At 38.9% G+C, this 17,263-nt stretch overlaps 1 protein-coding gene and 1 non-coding gene across 2 annotated transcripts in view; both read right to left on the bottom strand.

Moving 5' to 3' along the window:
• LOC136280200 (low-density lipoprotein receptor-related protein 5-like) overlaps positions 1-17,263 on the bottom strand; it is a 29,972-nt gene that overhangs the window by 9,742 nt on the left and 2,967 nt on the right. Inside the window, exons 3-12 of the mRNA XM_066165019.1 lie at positions 16,746-17,145; positions 15,906-16,318; positions 15,302-15,427; positions 14,287-14,686; positions 13,488-13,897; positions 12,678-12,800; positions 11,255-11,648; positions 2,417-2,826; positions 1,232-1,354; positions 267-678 (exon numbers count right to left, since the gene is read on the bottom strand). Coding sequence (XP_066021116.1) covers positions 267-678; positions 1,232-1,354; positions 2,417-2,826; positions 11,255-11,648; positions 12,678-12,800; positions 13,488-13,897; positions 14,287-14,686; positions 15,302-15,427; positions 15,906-16,318; positions 16,746-17,145 — 3,211 coding nt within the window. The remainder of the gene's footprint in view (positions 1-266; positions 679-1,231; positions 1,355-2,416; positions 2,827-11,254; positions 11,649-12,677; positions 12,801-13,487; positions 13,898-14,286; positions 14,687-15,301; positions 15,428-15,905; positions 16,319-16,745; positions 17,146-17,263) is intronic.
• On the bottom strand, positions 6,583-6,655 carry Trnap-cgg (transfer RNA proline (anticodon CGG)). Its single transcript has one exon. It is a non-coding gene; the product is annotated as a tRNA-Pro (tRNA).

The following is a 17,263-nucleotide window of genomic DNA, read 5'->3' as shown; positions in this document are numbered from 1 at the left end:
TGGAGACAATTCACAATGCAAGTGATCGATGAGTCGCGCTTTAGCTAGAAAATTTACTGTGGGTAAGTGCTGTTTGAGGTTTTCTAAAGTTAAGATTTGGTAGTTCAGACAAAACAAAATTTGATCCACAAGCACTTCCAAAAAGCTGTTCCTGAGCAGTTGTAGGGATTTAAATTTCATTAATTTTGACCAAATTCATTCTTTATAACCAGCGTTCCCGCCCCCCTCCTCGCCCCGCCAAACTGCAAACCTAAAGATAATCTTACCCTTTGTCGATATCCAAGATTATATCTCGTGGATCATCTAGGTCTCGGGTAATCAAGGTTTTTCGTATTGATCCATTCATTCTGCTAACTTCAATTTTGTTCAGAGAATGATCAGTCCAGTAAATATTTCTTCCTACTGGATCAACCGCCAGCCCATAAGGATAATAAACTCCTCTGGAAATGACAGTCTCTGAAGACGATCCATTGATAAACATCCTAGATATTGTATTCAAGCTTGTATCCGTCCAATATATTCTGTCTTCTGTACTGTCGAAATCAAGTGCCGCAGGTCGACGCATACGATGGATATGTGCCATTGGTACCAATTTGGCGCTTGTGTTCGATTCGTCGAGAGATAATGTATATATTTGGCTCAGACGACCATCAGCGAAAAGTAATATCTTCTGAGGTGCTAAAAACAAGAACCGTAAATTATTAAACCTTAGAACAGTTTAGCAAACTATCTAGTTCAAGAGGGACCTGATATTAAGAGATTTACAAAAGCGCTGAAAAATTCAAATTTTAACGCCAAAAAAATTTACTTATTAATTTTTGATAATGTAAATTGTATTTGAGTAGCTAAGGGGTTGAGGAGGACCGGCTTTACCATTTAGTCAACCATGTGATCTCCCTTTTCAAATACATAACTACTTTTTCCCTTTGCATTTAAATCATTACAAGGACTAAAAACGTATCCTATTGGGAGTGGCTTGATCAATCCTTGCAACATGTTAGGCACTGTGGCTAACACCCCTGCATCGATTTCAGGCGTCAGTCTAGAATTCGTGCTATTTCAGATAAAACACTTCATTGGCCGAGGCGCTCTATGCTGCAAATATAAAAATGCATGAAATTGAAATGTTTATTTTGATTTTTGAAACTTTACGACGCTCTTAATACAAATGACATAAAAATAAAAATTTGGATTCTTGTATCTTTAAGGAGTTTGTGGTGCATTTAATTACCGTCATGTTTGCAAGTCTTCCCATCTTCTTCAAGGGTAAAGTGAGCTGGGCATGCGCATGTACTTCCGTTAGGAGACAACAAACAAATATGACTGCAATCACCAAGGCAAGAAGAGTTTCCTTCTGTTAAAAGAAAGATATCGTTTAATTTACTACATTCAGACACTAGTTTTAATGGTAAAACGATCTGGATTTTGAAAAGAAGTTTTCAGGATCGTGGAGCCATTCTTTGGGACCTTAATGATAGCCCACAAGGTTCTAAAGCCAGCCATTCGGTCCTTCATCGCATAATATTTCAATGATGTGTGTACGCTTAGGTTCTAAAGGCATGATTCACCCTTATGGTTGGGCCATTAAGATTCCATATGCACTCACGTAAAAAGTGGAAATAGTTAGTGTCTCAGGTACACTAGTGACCTCATCGACATGAATTCTTTGAGGCGCGTTCCAACGAATGCAGGCTTTAACTACCAATACGATAAATTTTCGCAACAAATATAAGCTATGTGGATCAAAAATGTGCTAGAGGTTAGACAATCAGAGAAATTACATGAAATTTTCGAAAATGGTGTAAACTGGAGTATTCACAGAGCACTTATAGATACGCAGTGCCACTGTACTTAGTTAAAGTTTCTTAACTCAATCTCACAACTACGTTGAGCGTGTGTAAATGTGGAGAACACGAAAAAGGGATGATATGAGTAAAATGATGAAAGTTAGCTATATACTCATAATGGGGAAACCACCATCAATTACAAGAAATTAACTTGCGAGAAACGGTAGCGAACCGTATAGTCTTTAATTTGTACTCCTCTGAGACCGCCCCTTGATATTTCAATTGGCTCATGCGCAATAGAACCACCCACTGAAAAATTTCCCGACGGACTGCTTTGCAAGTTGTAAGTCCTCGTAACACTTAAGAGCATGTATGGGAACTTGCTTCCTTCAACCTCGGAAGGAATTACTCAAGAACTTACAAGAGTAACGCGGCGACAATTTGAATAAGACTCTGCTAGTTTGCTGAGTGGACAAACAAAAAAAGACCTAAACCAAACAAAAGGGACTAATGATGGAGAGCAATGCAAACGATCAACTGGAGTTCCAAATTATATAACTATGAAAAATTTGGACTAGTATTTAAAGATGTGTGCAAAATGCGATATTGCTCATTTAATTTATTTTCACCTGTTGGAAAGGGTTCACTAAGGTTATATCCACGAATGCCTTTTAGCGTTCCAGTACCGCTGATGAAATTGGTGACACCGCTACCAGTCTCCTTATCGGCTCGATAAACACCATTATGATATCTATACCGACCCGACGTCCAGTACAAGTAATCTCCGAGGAGGGTCAAACCAAAGGCACGATATAGGTTGTAAGAGCTTAGCAGCACCACCCTCTTATTTCGATTCACATCCAGATATTCTATTTTTCGGTACCCTGCATCGATCCAATACAAGCGGTTTCTCTTTCTGTCAAGTGTGAGACCGTTTGGCCGATACAGTCCTGAGCTAACGATAACGACACGTTTTCTGCCTGTCATTTCAGCCTTTTCGATTTTTGCGTTAGTGCCCCGGTCTGTCCAATACATCACTCTATAAACAAAACATGTTATGCAAAAATGTTATGCAAAACATGAGTAGTAAGCGACTTGTTGACAACTTTGACTAAATGAAAAAGAATCAAAGATAATTATTAATAAACAAACAATTGTACTTTGCATTAAAGTTCACGCTATTCAATCTCTCTACCTCATTCCACGGCTTAGAATAAAATACGCACGACTATTTTGTGAGTTGCATTGTATTTTTCCGAGCACGGTAGGAGCGAGGGAAAATGCGAGCAATATTATGACCTAATTTGCTAAAATGAAGTAATTGTGGAATAACAGTAGAGTGATTTAGCAAGAGGACGGGAACGTCATTTCAGAACGGGAAAGCGCGCGGATAGTCTGGACACGACTCTATTTCGACTTCCGGTGTTAGCGTTGCCGTTTTCACCAACAAGTTCAGGACGTCATTACGCTGGTTTTCCCGTCGCAATCAAAACGCCTGGGATTTGCATAAATTTTGCGCTCATAAACGAGTTGTGCTTTTTGGAATTATTTCAGAACTCATTTCAGGATAACCTGGTCCCTTCCCTTGGTTTATTCGGTGTATTTTGGGAAAATTTACCGCTTCATTTATGCTGAATTCCCGAACGGAAACACAATCGTTGGCAAGCGCCGGATCCAAGATTTTAGGGCTCAGTACTCTTGTAATTGAGCAAGGCTTAGAACAGCGAAAGGGCTGTTCTTTAATACATTTCTTTAATCCTGTACAAAAACTCTGAGAATGGAACGCTGTTAATTATATCATGAATCAATTCATCAATAAATTTAACTTGCTTCATGTTGAAGTTTATCAAAATGAAATATCACGACGCTTACCTACTGTATTATTCAGTGTTATTTGTTGTTATTGTCGTTTCTACCGTGATTGAAAACTTTTCTGCGAATTGAAAGTCAGAGATGAAAAAAGATCGAGAATAGCTCAGGTATGCACTTTTTCATGTTTGAAATTTTTGATCAGCGCCGGTGAAAACTAAGACAAGAAAGTCATGCTCTCGCTTCGAAATAAAATGACAATCAACTTGATTTCGGCACGGCTTATATATTAATTTGATTCAGTCTTGAACAACTTCATTCGTTAAAAAAAAAATTAAATTAAACAAAAACAAAAACAAAACAAAACAAAACAAAACAAAAACAGGAACGAAGTCTTCTTCCAAAGTCTAACCGTTGGTCGTTGGTGACTAGTTTGAGTTCATTTCATTCTTTCACAGATAAATAGGAACTCATCGTAAACAACTCCATCATTGGGTCGCCTGGTTTCTACATGGTTTCGCCATAACTCCTGATAATTCCGTTCAAAATGCATTTCAACTCTAGGAAGGTGGTGCTCAAAAGAGATTAACTGTCATAATTGAGAAGAATATTCAGTAAACAAGGGGAAAAACGACGACGATTTCCAAATTATCCTGTACAAAATTATGAAGGAAAACGAGTGGTGCTAAAATCTAGCTGCACGAAACGAAATGACAGCGATACAAATCATAGAAAAAAACCTATTTGATATATGAATCAGCAGACTCGAGACTAAACTGGAATGGGATAGTTTCAAACTATCCTCTGTTTGCGCTTGTTACATAACTCTCAAAGAAGATAATTTCGTTGTCCTTAGAGTGGTCTATAAAACCGAAAATTCAAAGGTGATGGTGATCTTTAAAGAGCCGAGGTGAGGATTCTCGCTGCAACGACTGTTAAATCGCTTTTCAACACAACGCGACGACGTTCTCGACCCAGTTTCTTATCGACATTTTTGCTGCGCGCGCCGTTCTGAAATGACGTTCCCGTCCTCTTGCTAACCCACTCTAGTAAACAAATAGAGAAGCCTTGACTGTGCTCTGTTCTGTTGAAAAGCACTTAGGAAGCGGCCCAGAGCACTCAAGAAGTGGGGAGAAACACTCGACTACGTCTCGTGTTTCCCCCTACACTTCTTCCTAAGCACAGTCAAGCACAGTTGTTTTATAATAAAGAATCCGTTAAATTCCCCAAGAATTGCTTTCAATTTTCAAAGCAAATCTTATTTCCAAAGCGAACAACAGTGTCGTCAGCATGCTCTATACTCTCATAAAGCACGCTACAATAAGATAATCAGAATCCCTGTTAGAATGGTTCAAATAATCTGATTGGTTGTACAAGACTAAAGCTGTCAAAAATGTCAAACCATCAAAGTTCAAAAACCAAAAAAGTTCATATTCTGCAATAGTTTACAAACTAAAATAGCTCGGCATGTCGAATTGAACACTTTTGCCTGAAGGTTTTTAGTTTCTAATACTTTGTGGCTCACAAAAATACGCAAGTTATTTCACATGACAAGTAGAAAAAAAACTGTTGAAGGTTTTTGAGTGTATTATGAATGAACAACAGCGGAATTCACTAAGAAATGAAGATCGCTCGGAATGACAGCGCCGTAAAACTCGGTTGCAGTGACTGATCTGGTCTTCCACTCAACGCATCGGAAAGGTAATCAGGGCAAGCTCTTATTTTTTCACTCGAAGGGTAGTCGATTTAGTTCCTGAGGCTTGCTCCACTGCGATGACCGAAGATCGCCATGATTAGCTAGCCGCGATAGACCTTAAGTCGCTCTGACACCGTCATGATTAGTATGAATTTTAACAGTTATGCCAGGTTATGTTTTTCATCATTCCTGTTTTTTTCTGTTTGAAATCGAAACTTTATATATTATACAAGTGTTAGCTGTGTTTGATTTTTATTACCGTATGTAAACTCGCAATCTAACTGAGCGTGAAAACCGTTAAAAAAACTCGGACTGTCTATCTTGTTGGTATCCGGTTAGATCGCTCCATGGTTAGATCGCTCCAAGTCAGATCGCTCCATACGGAAGTCAGATCGCTCCACTCAAAAGTTAGTTCGCTCCATCAAATAAGTTACTTCGCTCCATACATAAGTTACTTCGCTCTATGTAGAAACCTAATACACTAACTTACTTCTGATCTTTATAGTTTATAGTTGATGATGTTGCTTGCGATCAAGTTGCTGAAATATAAAGTGATCGACGATTCGTTCACAAATAAAATAAAAGAAATGACCAACAATGAATATGATTTATAAATATTGCTTTCAAAGAATCGCCATTTTTAAAAGTTGTCAAATCCAGCCGTGAGTGAGACTGGGTTCGACTCCGGTTAAAATGGCGAGTCTTTAGTCGCGTTACAATACTCTTTCTTTTCTTTTCCCTTATCCTTCTGTCTTTTATCAACCTTCCACGTTAGTTTTCTTCATGGAGCGAAGTAACTTATGTATGGAGCGAAGTAACTTATATGATGGCGCGAACTAACTTTCGAGTGGAGCGATCTGACTTCGGTATGGAGCGATCTGACTTGGAGCGATCTAACCATGGAGCGATCTAACCGTAAACCATCTTGTTTTATCTTTGAAGATTTTTGTCTCTGCTCACGTTACAGTAACGTAAATTACTGCGCCTGGCATTTTTGCAAACCTTTGCTCGCTTGTTCCGAAATTTCACTTTCAATTAACGAAAGAAAAGCTAGAAAGAAGTCCTGGAAAAGGTCGGACATAATACGATTTGGCAGATGGCGTGACAGCTTTAGCTCAGGTCTATGCTCTATACTCTCATAGAGCACGCTCTTTCAACCAATGACAGTACGTGTTATATCCGAGCTTTATTATAATGGGAATTTGACACGTACTTAATATTGAATTAAGACCTTTCTTCAGAGAGATGTTTTTCGTCTTGTCACGAGCGTGGGACAAAAAACAAATTCTGAGTCTCCATGAGGAATCGAACCTCAGACCTTCGGATTCCGCGTTCCGATGCTCTACCACTGAGCCACAGAGACTAAGGTGAGCGAGGTCTATTACGAGGTTCATATGCCACGTCATATGCCGGAAAGGGTCCAATCAGAGCACGCAAGAAAGTATTTGTGACCTGTGTGATATCTACTTATTATCTAAATACAAATACAAAAGTGTATAAATAAGCAAAAAAGGAACGAAGACGGACAGCGTTTGGGAGGATAGTTCATGTTGCGTTATTGACGTTCGCACGTTTGATAATTCCACCAAACATCTATAGATTTTTAGACTTTTTTTTTCAAATTTGTTGAAAATTGTAGTCGCTTATAAAATTTTTCATTCGCCACGGCGACCAAAACGGTCGCAGCTTGGAGCGCTGAAACTATTGAACGCCTATGACCGTTTTAAGAGCGAATTTTTTTTATCACCGCCTGGGAGGTGGCACATGATCGGAAAAATCACTATCCTCATATTTCGCTCAGAGATACCTTAGGGTAAGTCTATAAACGTGGTATAATTTTTTTGTTCAGGGCTGTTTTTATTTTCTAGAAAATCACCAAACACTGTATCGAGCCCCAACCACCATAAAATGGCCGAAATGAAGTCGACGAGTAGGGCAACAAAACCTTTATTCCTCAAAAGTGCAAAAGAAAGCAAGTCTTTCTGAATTTTACCTATTTGTATACGAGGTATTAAAAAATGATTTGAATCTAATAACGGGCTTGTTGACATAACTATGAATTATTGGCGAATATTTGAAAATAGCCAAAATTTGATTGATTAAAAATTACATTTTGGAGCAGTTTTTCAATAAAAATTTTTCCTACCTGGTATAACTCGGAATCACTTGAGATGAGTATTTTTACAAAGTGGAAAGAATGTTCTTTCCATGGATATAAAAATTAATTTGGGGCTCTTAATTACTGCGAAGAAGTAGCCCGGTCTATTTCGTGCAAATCGCAATGCCGTCATGTAAACAACCGCAGATAATCCAATTAGGCTTTTTATTATCGAAGCCATAATTCCAACAAAATCTTATCGCTTTGACCTATACTAGATTGTAAACTGGATTTCTTAAGCTCACCAGGCGAAAAACACCTTTCTAAGATTGGTTCCTTGCCTCAATCTTGTTATAAAGAGACTTGACCACAGCTTCGATAGTACAGTACTACAGGCGGTGTATACCAAATCACAGTGAAAACATCTCACGAAGGTTCCTGCCGGAAACGTCGCATTGCTGGACAGTTAAAACCATATTTCAGCTCGGAACACTCACATTTTACAAGTCTTCCTTTCAAAATAAGAATGGAAGTTTGTTTTTTATAGAACGAGCCAGAGCATCCTGACAGATGAAGTGAATCATTGACGTTCGTTTTTTGCGATGGTGTCACGCAATAACATGTCACTCGAAAGGAGGCTCGGTTACCAATACGCTCTTATTTTCTTTCCTTCTTATCCCCTATTTTTTATTTCCGGGAAAAAGTTTTAAATCCAGAATTTAAAATTACCGTTGTTTGCATTTTTTAAGCGCGATACCACACACGGACATTCCTAAGGTATTCTTCAATGCAGCGACACTTAGATTGTGGTAAACACGAGCGAGCTCTAGAGCGCGAGACCTTAACAGACAGAGCTGTTAAGGTGTATGGAGAGAAACTGGAGGGCGAGACTCCTTCAGTACCAGAGGTTATTGCAAACAGTAGACCTGACATCATACCAGATTCGTGCAGAAAAGTACCAATGGGCTGGGCACTAAGGGCTGGTGCCCCACGAAAGAGATTTACTTCCAGCCAGAAGGCCTATCTTACTGCCAAATTTAAACTGGGGGAACAATCAGGACAGAAAGCAGACCCTGCATCAGTTGCACGTGCGATGGTAAGCGCCAAAGATGCGAGTGGTAACCGCCTGTTTACAAGCGACGATTTCCTTACAGCAAATCAAATAGCTGCCTTCTTTTCCCGACTGGCTGCGATAAAGACCCTCCAGGATGACGAGGAACTGTCTGATGACGACTTGGAGGCCGCTGCAAGTGAAGCAAGAATCCAAGAGCTGTCGAATGCGGCTTTAAAGGAACTGGCGCTTAGACGCCCTATCACATATAATGCGTACAATCTTTGTGAAATGGCAGCAAAGTCCAAGTTAAAGAGCTTTTCCATTTCATTGCTGAAGGATATTTGCTTATTTTTTAGCATTAATATCAGCGATATCTCCGTTCATCGTAAGCAGCCTTACGTGAGCAAGATCGAAGCCCTTTGTTTTAGCTGTACCTGTCAGCAGTGACGAACTACATGTAGCTTGAATATTGGTTTCATTGACCAGGAAAACACCTAAAGTATATGACACTGTATTCTTTTCCTTTCTTTCTTTCTTTCTTTTTTTGCTTTATAAAACCCATTCAGTTAGCTGGTATGGAGGAACTTCCTGATTTCTTGAATCTCCGAGGGTACGCCGCCTCTGTCTTGTCGAGAATTCGGGATCTCAAAGAATGGCCGATTAATTGTTTGATTAAGGGACGGGAAACAACTTTTTCCGAGTTCGAGTTGAGAAAACTGTCAAGTTTCTAGCGATGGCCATTATCATCGTAGCAATCAAGGTACAAAATCGAAAGGTTTAAATTGATGAGCACGCTATCGTAAGGAAAATTAAAAAAACAACAACAACAACAAAAACAAAAAACAGAGATTGTGTAAGTCCAAAGCTTTAAAAAATGTAATTGTAATGACCTACAGTCAGGCGATATCAAATAACACGTACTGTCTCGCGGCCTGATACAAGCGGCCGACTTTGTGACTCGAAGATTTACGTTTTTAGTGAAGTTTAACGTTCAAAGCACGAAATTGTTAGTCTGTTGTTCTGATTACATAGTCGGTAGAATTTTTCCAGTGTCATTAGAAAAGAACGCCTCACCGTGGAACCTGTCTGCCTGCCACTGAAGGTCATGGTAGACCTTATCGATCCACTAGGGACACGTAGGTGATGTATATAATCACGGAGCACTAGACAATTAACTTCCAGTTGTTTTAGTTAACTGGGAAGTTTGTCATTTGAGAGGTTACGCATGACGTTTGTTTTTCCCGCGAACGTCAAAAATTCAATTTCTGTCGTCTGTCTTTAGGCGTGTGTACACGGAATTAAGTAGGTTTGTGTTTGTCGTGAATGTGTTATTTTATTTTATTTTATTTTTTGTGCAGGATTTACCCATAAATAGGTAACCAAATGAAAGGCAAGCTTGCGTTTGCCGTTTGCCGTTAAACGTCATACTTAAAGTGCCTATTGATAAATATAATCTTTGCAAGCGCGAAGTCGTGGAAATAGAGTCGATAACAACGCATGTATAGTCAGTACCAGGGGGTGACTAAATTTACGAAAACGTCAAAAAGTAGTTTTTCAGAATGGCACTGATTCAAAACACTCAAAAGAGATCTACAGCGTTTTTTAAGTGAATTCGCGCAGGTTTTTGTTTATAACATAACACTGACTAAGAAATAAATATTAGTTGGCCCTGCACTCGGTACAGCGATGTCTGCAGACGAATGCCTGTCTGGGTGTCCTGTGCACGTTTAGCGTGATTGCGTGACAAACATGAGTGATGACACACGACTTCGTTGGTGAACATCGTTGTGCCATTTGGGGAGCCAAACGTTTCTTAACTGAAACTGTAAGCAATCAAAGCATCTTGGTTTATCGTGCAAAAAAGACTTTTGTATATACTGGAGTTGTTTGGAAGCAGAAATAAGTCAAGAGGTGCGATGGTCTGCGACGATTTATGAACAGCTTCGAGTATTGTAAATGGTCAAGCCGGACGTTGTAAACACTTTTCAAGTGAACATGGCGATTTGAAACAAAAATAATGGAAACATCATTCCTTAATCACTGGTTTCAGAAGGTAAGGGTAACATATTGAGTTTCTGATAAAGCACAGCTCAAAGCGGTAAGATTTTGCAGAAATTATGGCTTCGATAATAAAAGAATAATTGGATTATCTGCGGTTGTTTACACAGCGGCGTTGCGATTTGCACGAAATAGATCGGGCTATTTCTTCGCAGTAATTAAGAGCCCCAAATTAATTTTTATATCCTTGAAAAGAACATCGTTTCCAATTTTCAGAAATGCTCATCTCAAGTGATTCCGAGTTATACCGAGCAGGAAAAATTTTTATTGAAAAACTGCTCCAAAATGAAATTTTTAATCAATCAAATTTTGGCGATTTTCAAATATTCGCCAATAATTCATAGTTATATCAATAATCCCGTTATTAGGTTCAAATCATTTGTTAATACCTCGTATACAAATAGATAATATTCGGAAAGATTTGCTTTCTTTTGCGCTTTTGAAGAATAACGTTTTTGTTGCCCTACTCGTCGGCTTCATTTCGGCCACTGTTATGGCGGTTGGGGCTCGATACAGTGTTTGGTGATTTTCTAGAAAATAAAAACAGTTCTGAACAAAAAAATTATACCACGTTTATAGACTTACCCTAAGGTATCTTTGAGCGAAGTATGAAGGTAGGGCTTTTTCTAGGCATGTGCCACATTTTTTTGATTTCACGCGGTCTCCAGAAAAATTCTCTCTTAACTTCAGAATCTGTCCATCCCCTTGCCTATTTAACTTGAATACTAATCCATCTGTTAACTACAACTAACCTCCTATATATATCCAGAATAATGTCCATGGGTTGATCTATGTTATGAGTCATGAGAGACATCCGACGAGAACCGTCCAGTTTAGAAACTTCCAACATACTTTTTCCTGCATTGGTCCAGTAAAGATTTCTTCCAACACTGTCCACTGCGAGTCCGTACGTGGTGTACACGTTCTCATCAATTATGGTCTCTTGGGAAGAACCATTAAGAAATGCGCGGGAGATCTTTCCATAATCTGTCCAATACAGTCTGTCTTCTACTTGATCATAGTCCAGCGCGAAAGGACGATAGATGTTTGAAAACAGCAATCGATCACGTGATCCAGAGTCGTGCGGAGAAACCCTCACTATCTTGTTATGCGAATAATCTGCATAAAGCAGGATCTCTCTTTGAGCTGTAGGAAAACATTTATACGTATTACAATGTTTGCACACTGCGATAAGGAAGTCTACTTTTAAGATCACTGACGCCTGAAAAGCCTTTCTTTTTCTGGAAGGAGTCACCGCCTTTCCAAAAACAATTATAGGCAGTGGCAACTAGTAATTTAAAGGATTGAATGAAAACACATGCAAAATGTAAAACCTGCTTCATATTAGTATCCTGTGTCACTTGAGAAAAAATGATTCAATTTTGAACACGCAAGATAGCTGATTTACTGAGACGTTACTAAAAGATGGCTGATTTACTGGGACGTTACTAAAATGAAGAATGGGGAACGGGGAATGGGGAATGGAAAATGGAAAATGGAGAATGGGAAATGGAAAATGGGAAATGGAAAATGAAGAATGGGGAATGGGAAATGGGAAATGGGAAATGGAAAATGTAAAACGCAGAAAGGGAAATGGGAAATGAGGAATGGGAAATGGGAAATGAAAAATGGGAAATGAGAAATGGGAAATAGGGAACGACAAAACGATTCTTCTTATTTTAAATTTAAAACGGAGACTTATCGTAGTGGACGCAGGGTTTAAAAATTGAGGAATATCACTTGGGCAATATCCTCCACATATCCCTGAGTTTTAGCAGGGGCATATTAGATCACATCATGCGTTTAAACCAGCTGCGCACGAGCAGAAACATTATTATTCGTTACTCGCTCAACAAAATAAGTCTAGGTAACTTCTTTCCTTCTCATCAATTAATTCCGTTTTTTGAACTTTGCCTCTGAACGGTTTTGAAAGAGAACGTGGATATCGATAATTACCGCTGAAAAATATGTTTCGTATAATAAAAAGTAAATCTAAAAAACAATGGAAAATTAATTCTTTTTAACTAACTCGTTACCAGTCTACGGGAAAAGTTTTGTCATAAACACTAAGAGATAAATAGTGCTTGTTGAGAAAGAGAAATTAAAATATTTCCAGGACACGCCACTCTGTTTTAGTTAAACTCAGGTATGTAATGGATGGTTGTGATATATTACCTTTACAACCTTTTCCGTCATCTTGAAGATGAAACCCCGCAGAACACAAACATTTTTTACCACTGGTTGAGACTAAGCAGAAGTGACTGCATCCACCATTTTGGTTGATGCACTGATCCGTTACTACAAAATAACATACTTAGGTTAGTACAACTTCATTTTGTCTAAATTTTACACAAGTTGCCAAGAATTAAAATGGAAACAGAACAAGATTGAATTGCAAGGGCCAATACAATAACTAATAATAATAATAATAATAATAATAATAACAATAATGATAATGATAATGGTAATGATAACGATAATGATAATGATAATGACAATAAATGGGAACTGAAAGCAAATATACAACCGTGAACGGCTGATTTTTACTGGTTGGATCTCTGGTGTTGCACTAAGAGAGAGTAGAGCGACTAGCACGAAAGCAACCGTTCTTCTTAATGCACAAACCAAATGCATTAATGTACATCAAATATTTGCAGAAAGGCCCATATTACAAACAGAACATGTGACCAAAGGACTTTATTTTAAATGCATGTCACGATAAGTACAGTGTGGACCAAGAAAAACCGTCCAACTTCGTAAGCAACTAACATGCAATAGAATAAGTTTCACCTAGACTTGTGCTCAAATAGTATCTCGTGTTACACCCATAATACAGTTTGTCGCACATGTAAAATACCATTTTGCGTATCCCGATAATAATCTCGGCTTGGTTGTGTACCGCAATTAATGAAATACGAGCCTTCGGTTGTACGTTTTACGCACTACTTCTATTCTATAAATATGATAATCGAAGTTGAATTATACCTGGAGTAATATTCATGTTCCTATCATACGCATGAATCAAAGCTGGTCGAGAAGACGTAGATAGGACTTTTGAAGCGTTTCCTCCAGTGTTACGGTCCGCTCGATATATTCCATCAAGATGTGTGTCAGTCCAAAAGAAATTACTCCCAAAGAATGTCAACCCCAATGGAGAAGTAAGAAGCGGTTCCCTATATGCGGGTATTATGGTTCTCCTTGTGTTAGATGGAAACTCGTACACTTCCAATTTTCCATAAGAAGTATCGATCCAGTAGAGCCAATTCCTAGAAACATCTAGAGTCAGACCGTTAGGATAAAGCAGCCCATAACGAGTAATCACTCCTCTGTTTGTGCCATCCATATCTGCTCGCTCGATCCTCTCGTCCCATCCCCAGTCCGTCCAATACATGTACCTATTGGTGATGAAAAGCAAGAAAAAAAGCAGAAGTAAAATAAAAGCAAAAATTGGAAAAAACTTTTCGAAACAAAAGAAAAAAAATGAAAAAAAAATATTCCTGCTGAAAGTCATTTTGCATCGATGTCGTTTCTTAATGAAATTAAGATACCACTGGTGATATGGCACGCAAAGAAACGATCACATCTGACATCATTTGCCACAACTGGCCAATCATTTTGCACATAACCAGATATAACTTTCAATGACAAACAACTCTTCTATCGAATTTTGTCTAACGAATTCACGAATTTACTGATTTTTGGCGCACGAAACTAAAAGCTTTACACAAACTGACTGGAATAATCTTTAAAACAATCACATAAAGAATGAGATACGCTTGTATACCCTCGAGTGACGTCTAGGATAATATCCCTTGGATTTTGCAAATTATCCTTAATGAGTACTCGTCTGTAGAGTCCATCTGTGGATGCTATTTCAATAACTTGCTTTGCGCTGTCTGTCCAGTAAATATTCCTACCAAACGGATCTACAGCAAGTCCATATGGGTTGTTGAGCCCAACTCTGACCACGGTCTCCTGAGATGATCCATTGAGATACGCTCGGGAGATTGTTCCCAGAGTTATGTCTGTCCAGTAGACTTTTTCTTCCAAAAAGTCAAAATCCAGCGCAATGGGTTTTGATGCAGGTACTTTGAGGGGAATTCTTCGTGACGTTGTAGCGTTGAAAGCCATTTGTCTCAGGCTTGATCCCTCAGCAAAGAGAAGAAATGTTGAAATCTCTGAAACTGAGATGAGAAGAATTCTAACGGAAAAGTTATTTTTCAATTTCCAGGTAGTGGAGAACAGGGTCTCGGATTCTAGGTGACATTTAAAGTATTCCAGACATTGTTCATAGATCACTGAGATATTTAGAGTCTTGGGGACGTTTTGATTTACTTATAATCTCTTTTGGCTGAGTTCTACGCTTTCTTTACAGTCGTCTTTATGTAGCACTCACCTCTGTCACATTACTATAAGTAGCAGCCTTTTTCCAAGATGGCTCATACTTGTAACATCGATCAGCTTAAATTTGATATCATTGTTCTTTTTACAAAGCACTGATATGGTCAATCTATTACAAAATCGATTTATTTCGCAAGTAATAGTCAGAAAATCAAGAAATGGTCACCAAAAATAAAATTTCAACCCTAAGTGGGCGGCATTCGCTTTTCAGTGAACGGCATTGATAGATCTGACCTCCCCTAATTAAAACGGTATCCTCGCTACTGTTATTTAACCCTGGTTTCAGTTTAGGCTTCGTAAAGTTTTTATTTGGACATTCGAATCAGAATCAGCAACTAGTAAACGTATGGCAATAACCATCATTAAAATATCCCCTGGCAGAAAAAGAAAGTTCTTACCTGTAAGGCAGCGTTTACCATCTTTTGAGAAAGGACTGCCAGCAGGACAGGCGCAAAGAGATCCGTTAGGTGTCAAAAGGCACAAGTAACTACAGCCTCCGTTGTCTATCTTACAGAGCTGACTTTCTAAAAGGAAGAGAACCTTTTAAGTGAATTTCATATTTCAAAAAGTTCAATTGCATTGTAATTGAAACTGAATTGCAGTTGTGAAATAACAGGATTTCTCATTTAGAAATATAGATGTCCGGCTTTGTTCATAACTAATTGCAGGAAGAGAATATGGCTTTTGTTACCCCGAAGAGAAACCACGAAAAAACCCAAATTTGCTTCCTTTCCTGAGTATCAATATTAACTGTATTCTTGAGTTTTCACGTAATAATCATTAAAAGCATAACATAAACATATTTTCTTTTTTGGTTACCATATCTTTAAGCTTGACCAAGAGTCGTAGAATCCTATTCCAAACTTGCCCGTACGAGTCCTTCATGGTACATCAAGCAAGAATTTTATCGACAAAAAAGAATTCATGGTCAAGCCAACAGAAGAATACTTGAAACAAGACTATGTTCATGGGAACTGAAAGGCTTAACTTAACCTTTATTACCTGCTGACGCTGGTTGTCTTGATTTATCGAATAGACCGAGACCATAAACACTACCGGAAATCACAGCGCTGAAGTTTCCTAAATAATCGCCAGTTGTCCAGTTAAGCATCTCGATAGTATCGTCCACCCAATCGCTCCAGTAAAGCGTGTCGCCATAGAGAATGAAGTCATACGGATACGTGGTAACTTGAGATGCCACCATTCGCCTATTTTGCCCTTGCAAGTCAGCTGAATCAACTGTACCAGTCCAGCTATCAACCCAAACGATGCGATCGTTTGTATAGTCTACGCCAATACTCCGTGGCCAGAACTGAGATGAACCGGTGAGATCGACCAAGACAGTTCGCTCGAAGCCAGCCAGGTTTGCTCGTTCAATCTTGGCAGTTTGCCCCGCGTCTGTCCAAAACATCCATCTGAAAGAAAGAAAGAAACGGGGTTTCCCTTTCATCGTTCGTTCTTTTTGCTGGTGCTTCGCCTTCCCAGCAAAATTCAAATTAAGGAACACCCCATCGCAGGTTACAAATAAGGGCTACAAGGATGGCGCTGTAAATAAAAAGGACCATTCTCGATTGCTGTTCTTAATTTCTAATACTAGTACTGTTATAAGTTTAAATAATTCACTGAGAACGTTTCCAGAGATAGCGATGCAAGTATAGTTCCCATGACGGCAAGAGAAAACAATTTCCCATTATTTTCTCTAGAAAACAGTTAATTCATTTCATTCTCAAGCCCCTCTTTAGAAAACCATGTCAATGCAAAAAGATGCTTTGTCATATTCACATTCTTTGAAAGACGCAAACTAAGTCGGCTCAATGCGACCATTTTACACTTTTTACCCACCCCTTCTTTGGGTGCACCGCTATTCCAAGCGGATAGCTCGAGGAATCGGTGAGGAGCACCTTCCTTTTGGTGCCGTCTAACGAGGCAACTTCAATCCTGCGGTAGGACGTATCTGTCCAGTATAGTAGGCGACTTTCCCATTCTACAGCAAGGTCGCCTACATATCCATGGTCTTCTGTAATAATGTCCTTCGTGACACCACTGGACATGTTGGTACGTTTGATGGCACGATGGCTGACGTCGCTCCAGTATAATGTTCTTTCGCTTACATGGACATCGAGATTGACGGGGAATGTAAGATTGGATAACAGGTTAACCACTCTGGAAGAAGCTAACTCAATGGCGTCAATTCTGTTCCCAACAGTGTATATGAGACACGGCTCAGTACAATTTTCCAAACCTGCACGTCGAAAAAGCATAAAATAAATATTACTTGTGGAAAAAAAGGACTAAAGAAGAGGTGTCTATTGCTGTGGAAATATTTCTTGAACATTTGCGACAAAAATCTACTTGAACAT

The sequence above is a fragment of the Pocillopora verrucosa genome, chromosome 4, assembly GCF_036669915.1.
Source record: "Pocillopora verrucosa isolate sample1 chromosome 4, ASM3666991v2, whole genome shotgun sequence".
Taxonomy (NCBI): Eukaryota; Metazoa; Cnidaria; class Anthozoa; order Scleractinia; family Pocilloporidae; genus Pocillopora; species Pocillopora verrucosa.
This window is presented reverse-complemented; position numbering and strand designations above follow the sequence as displayed.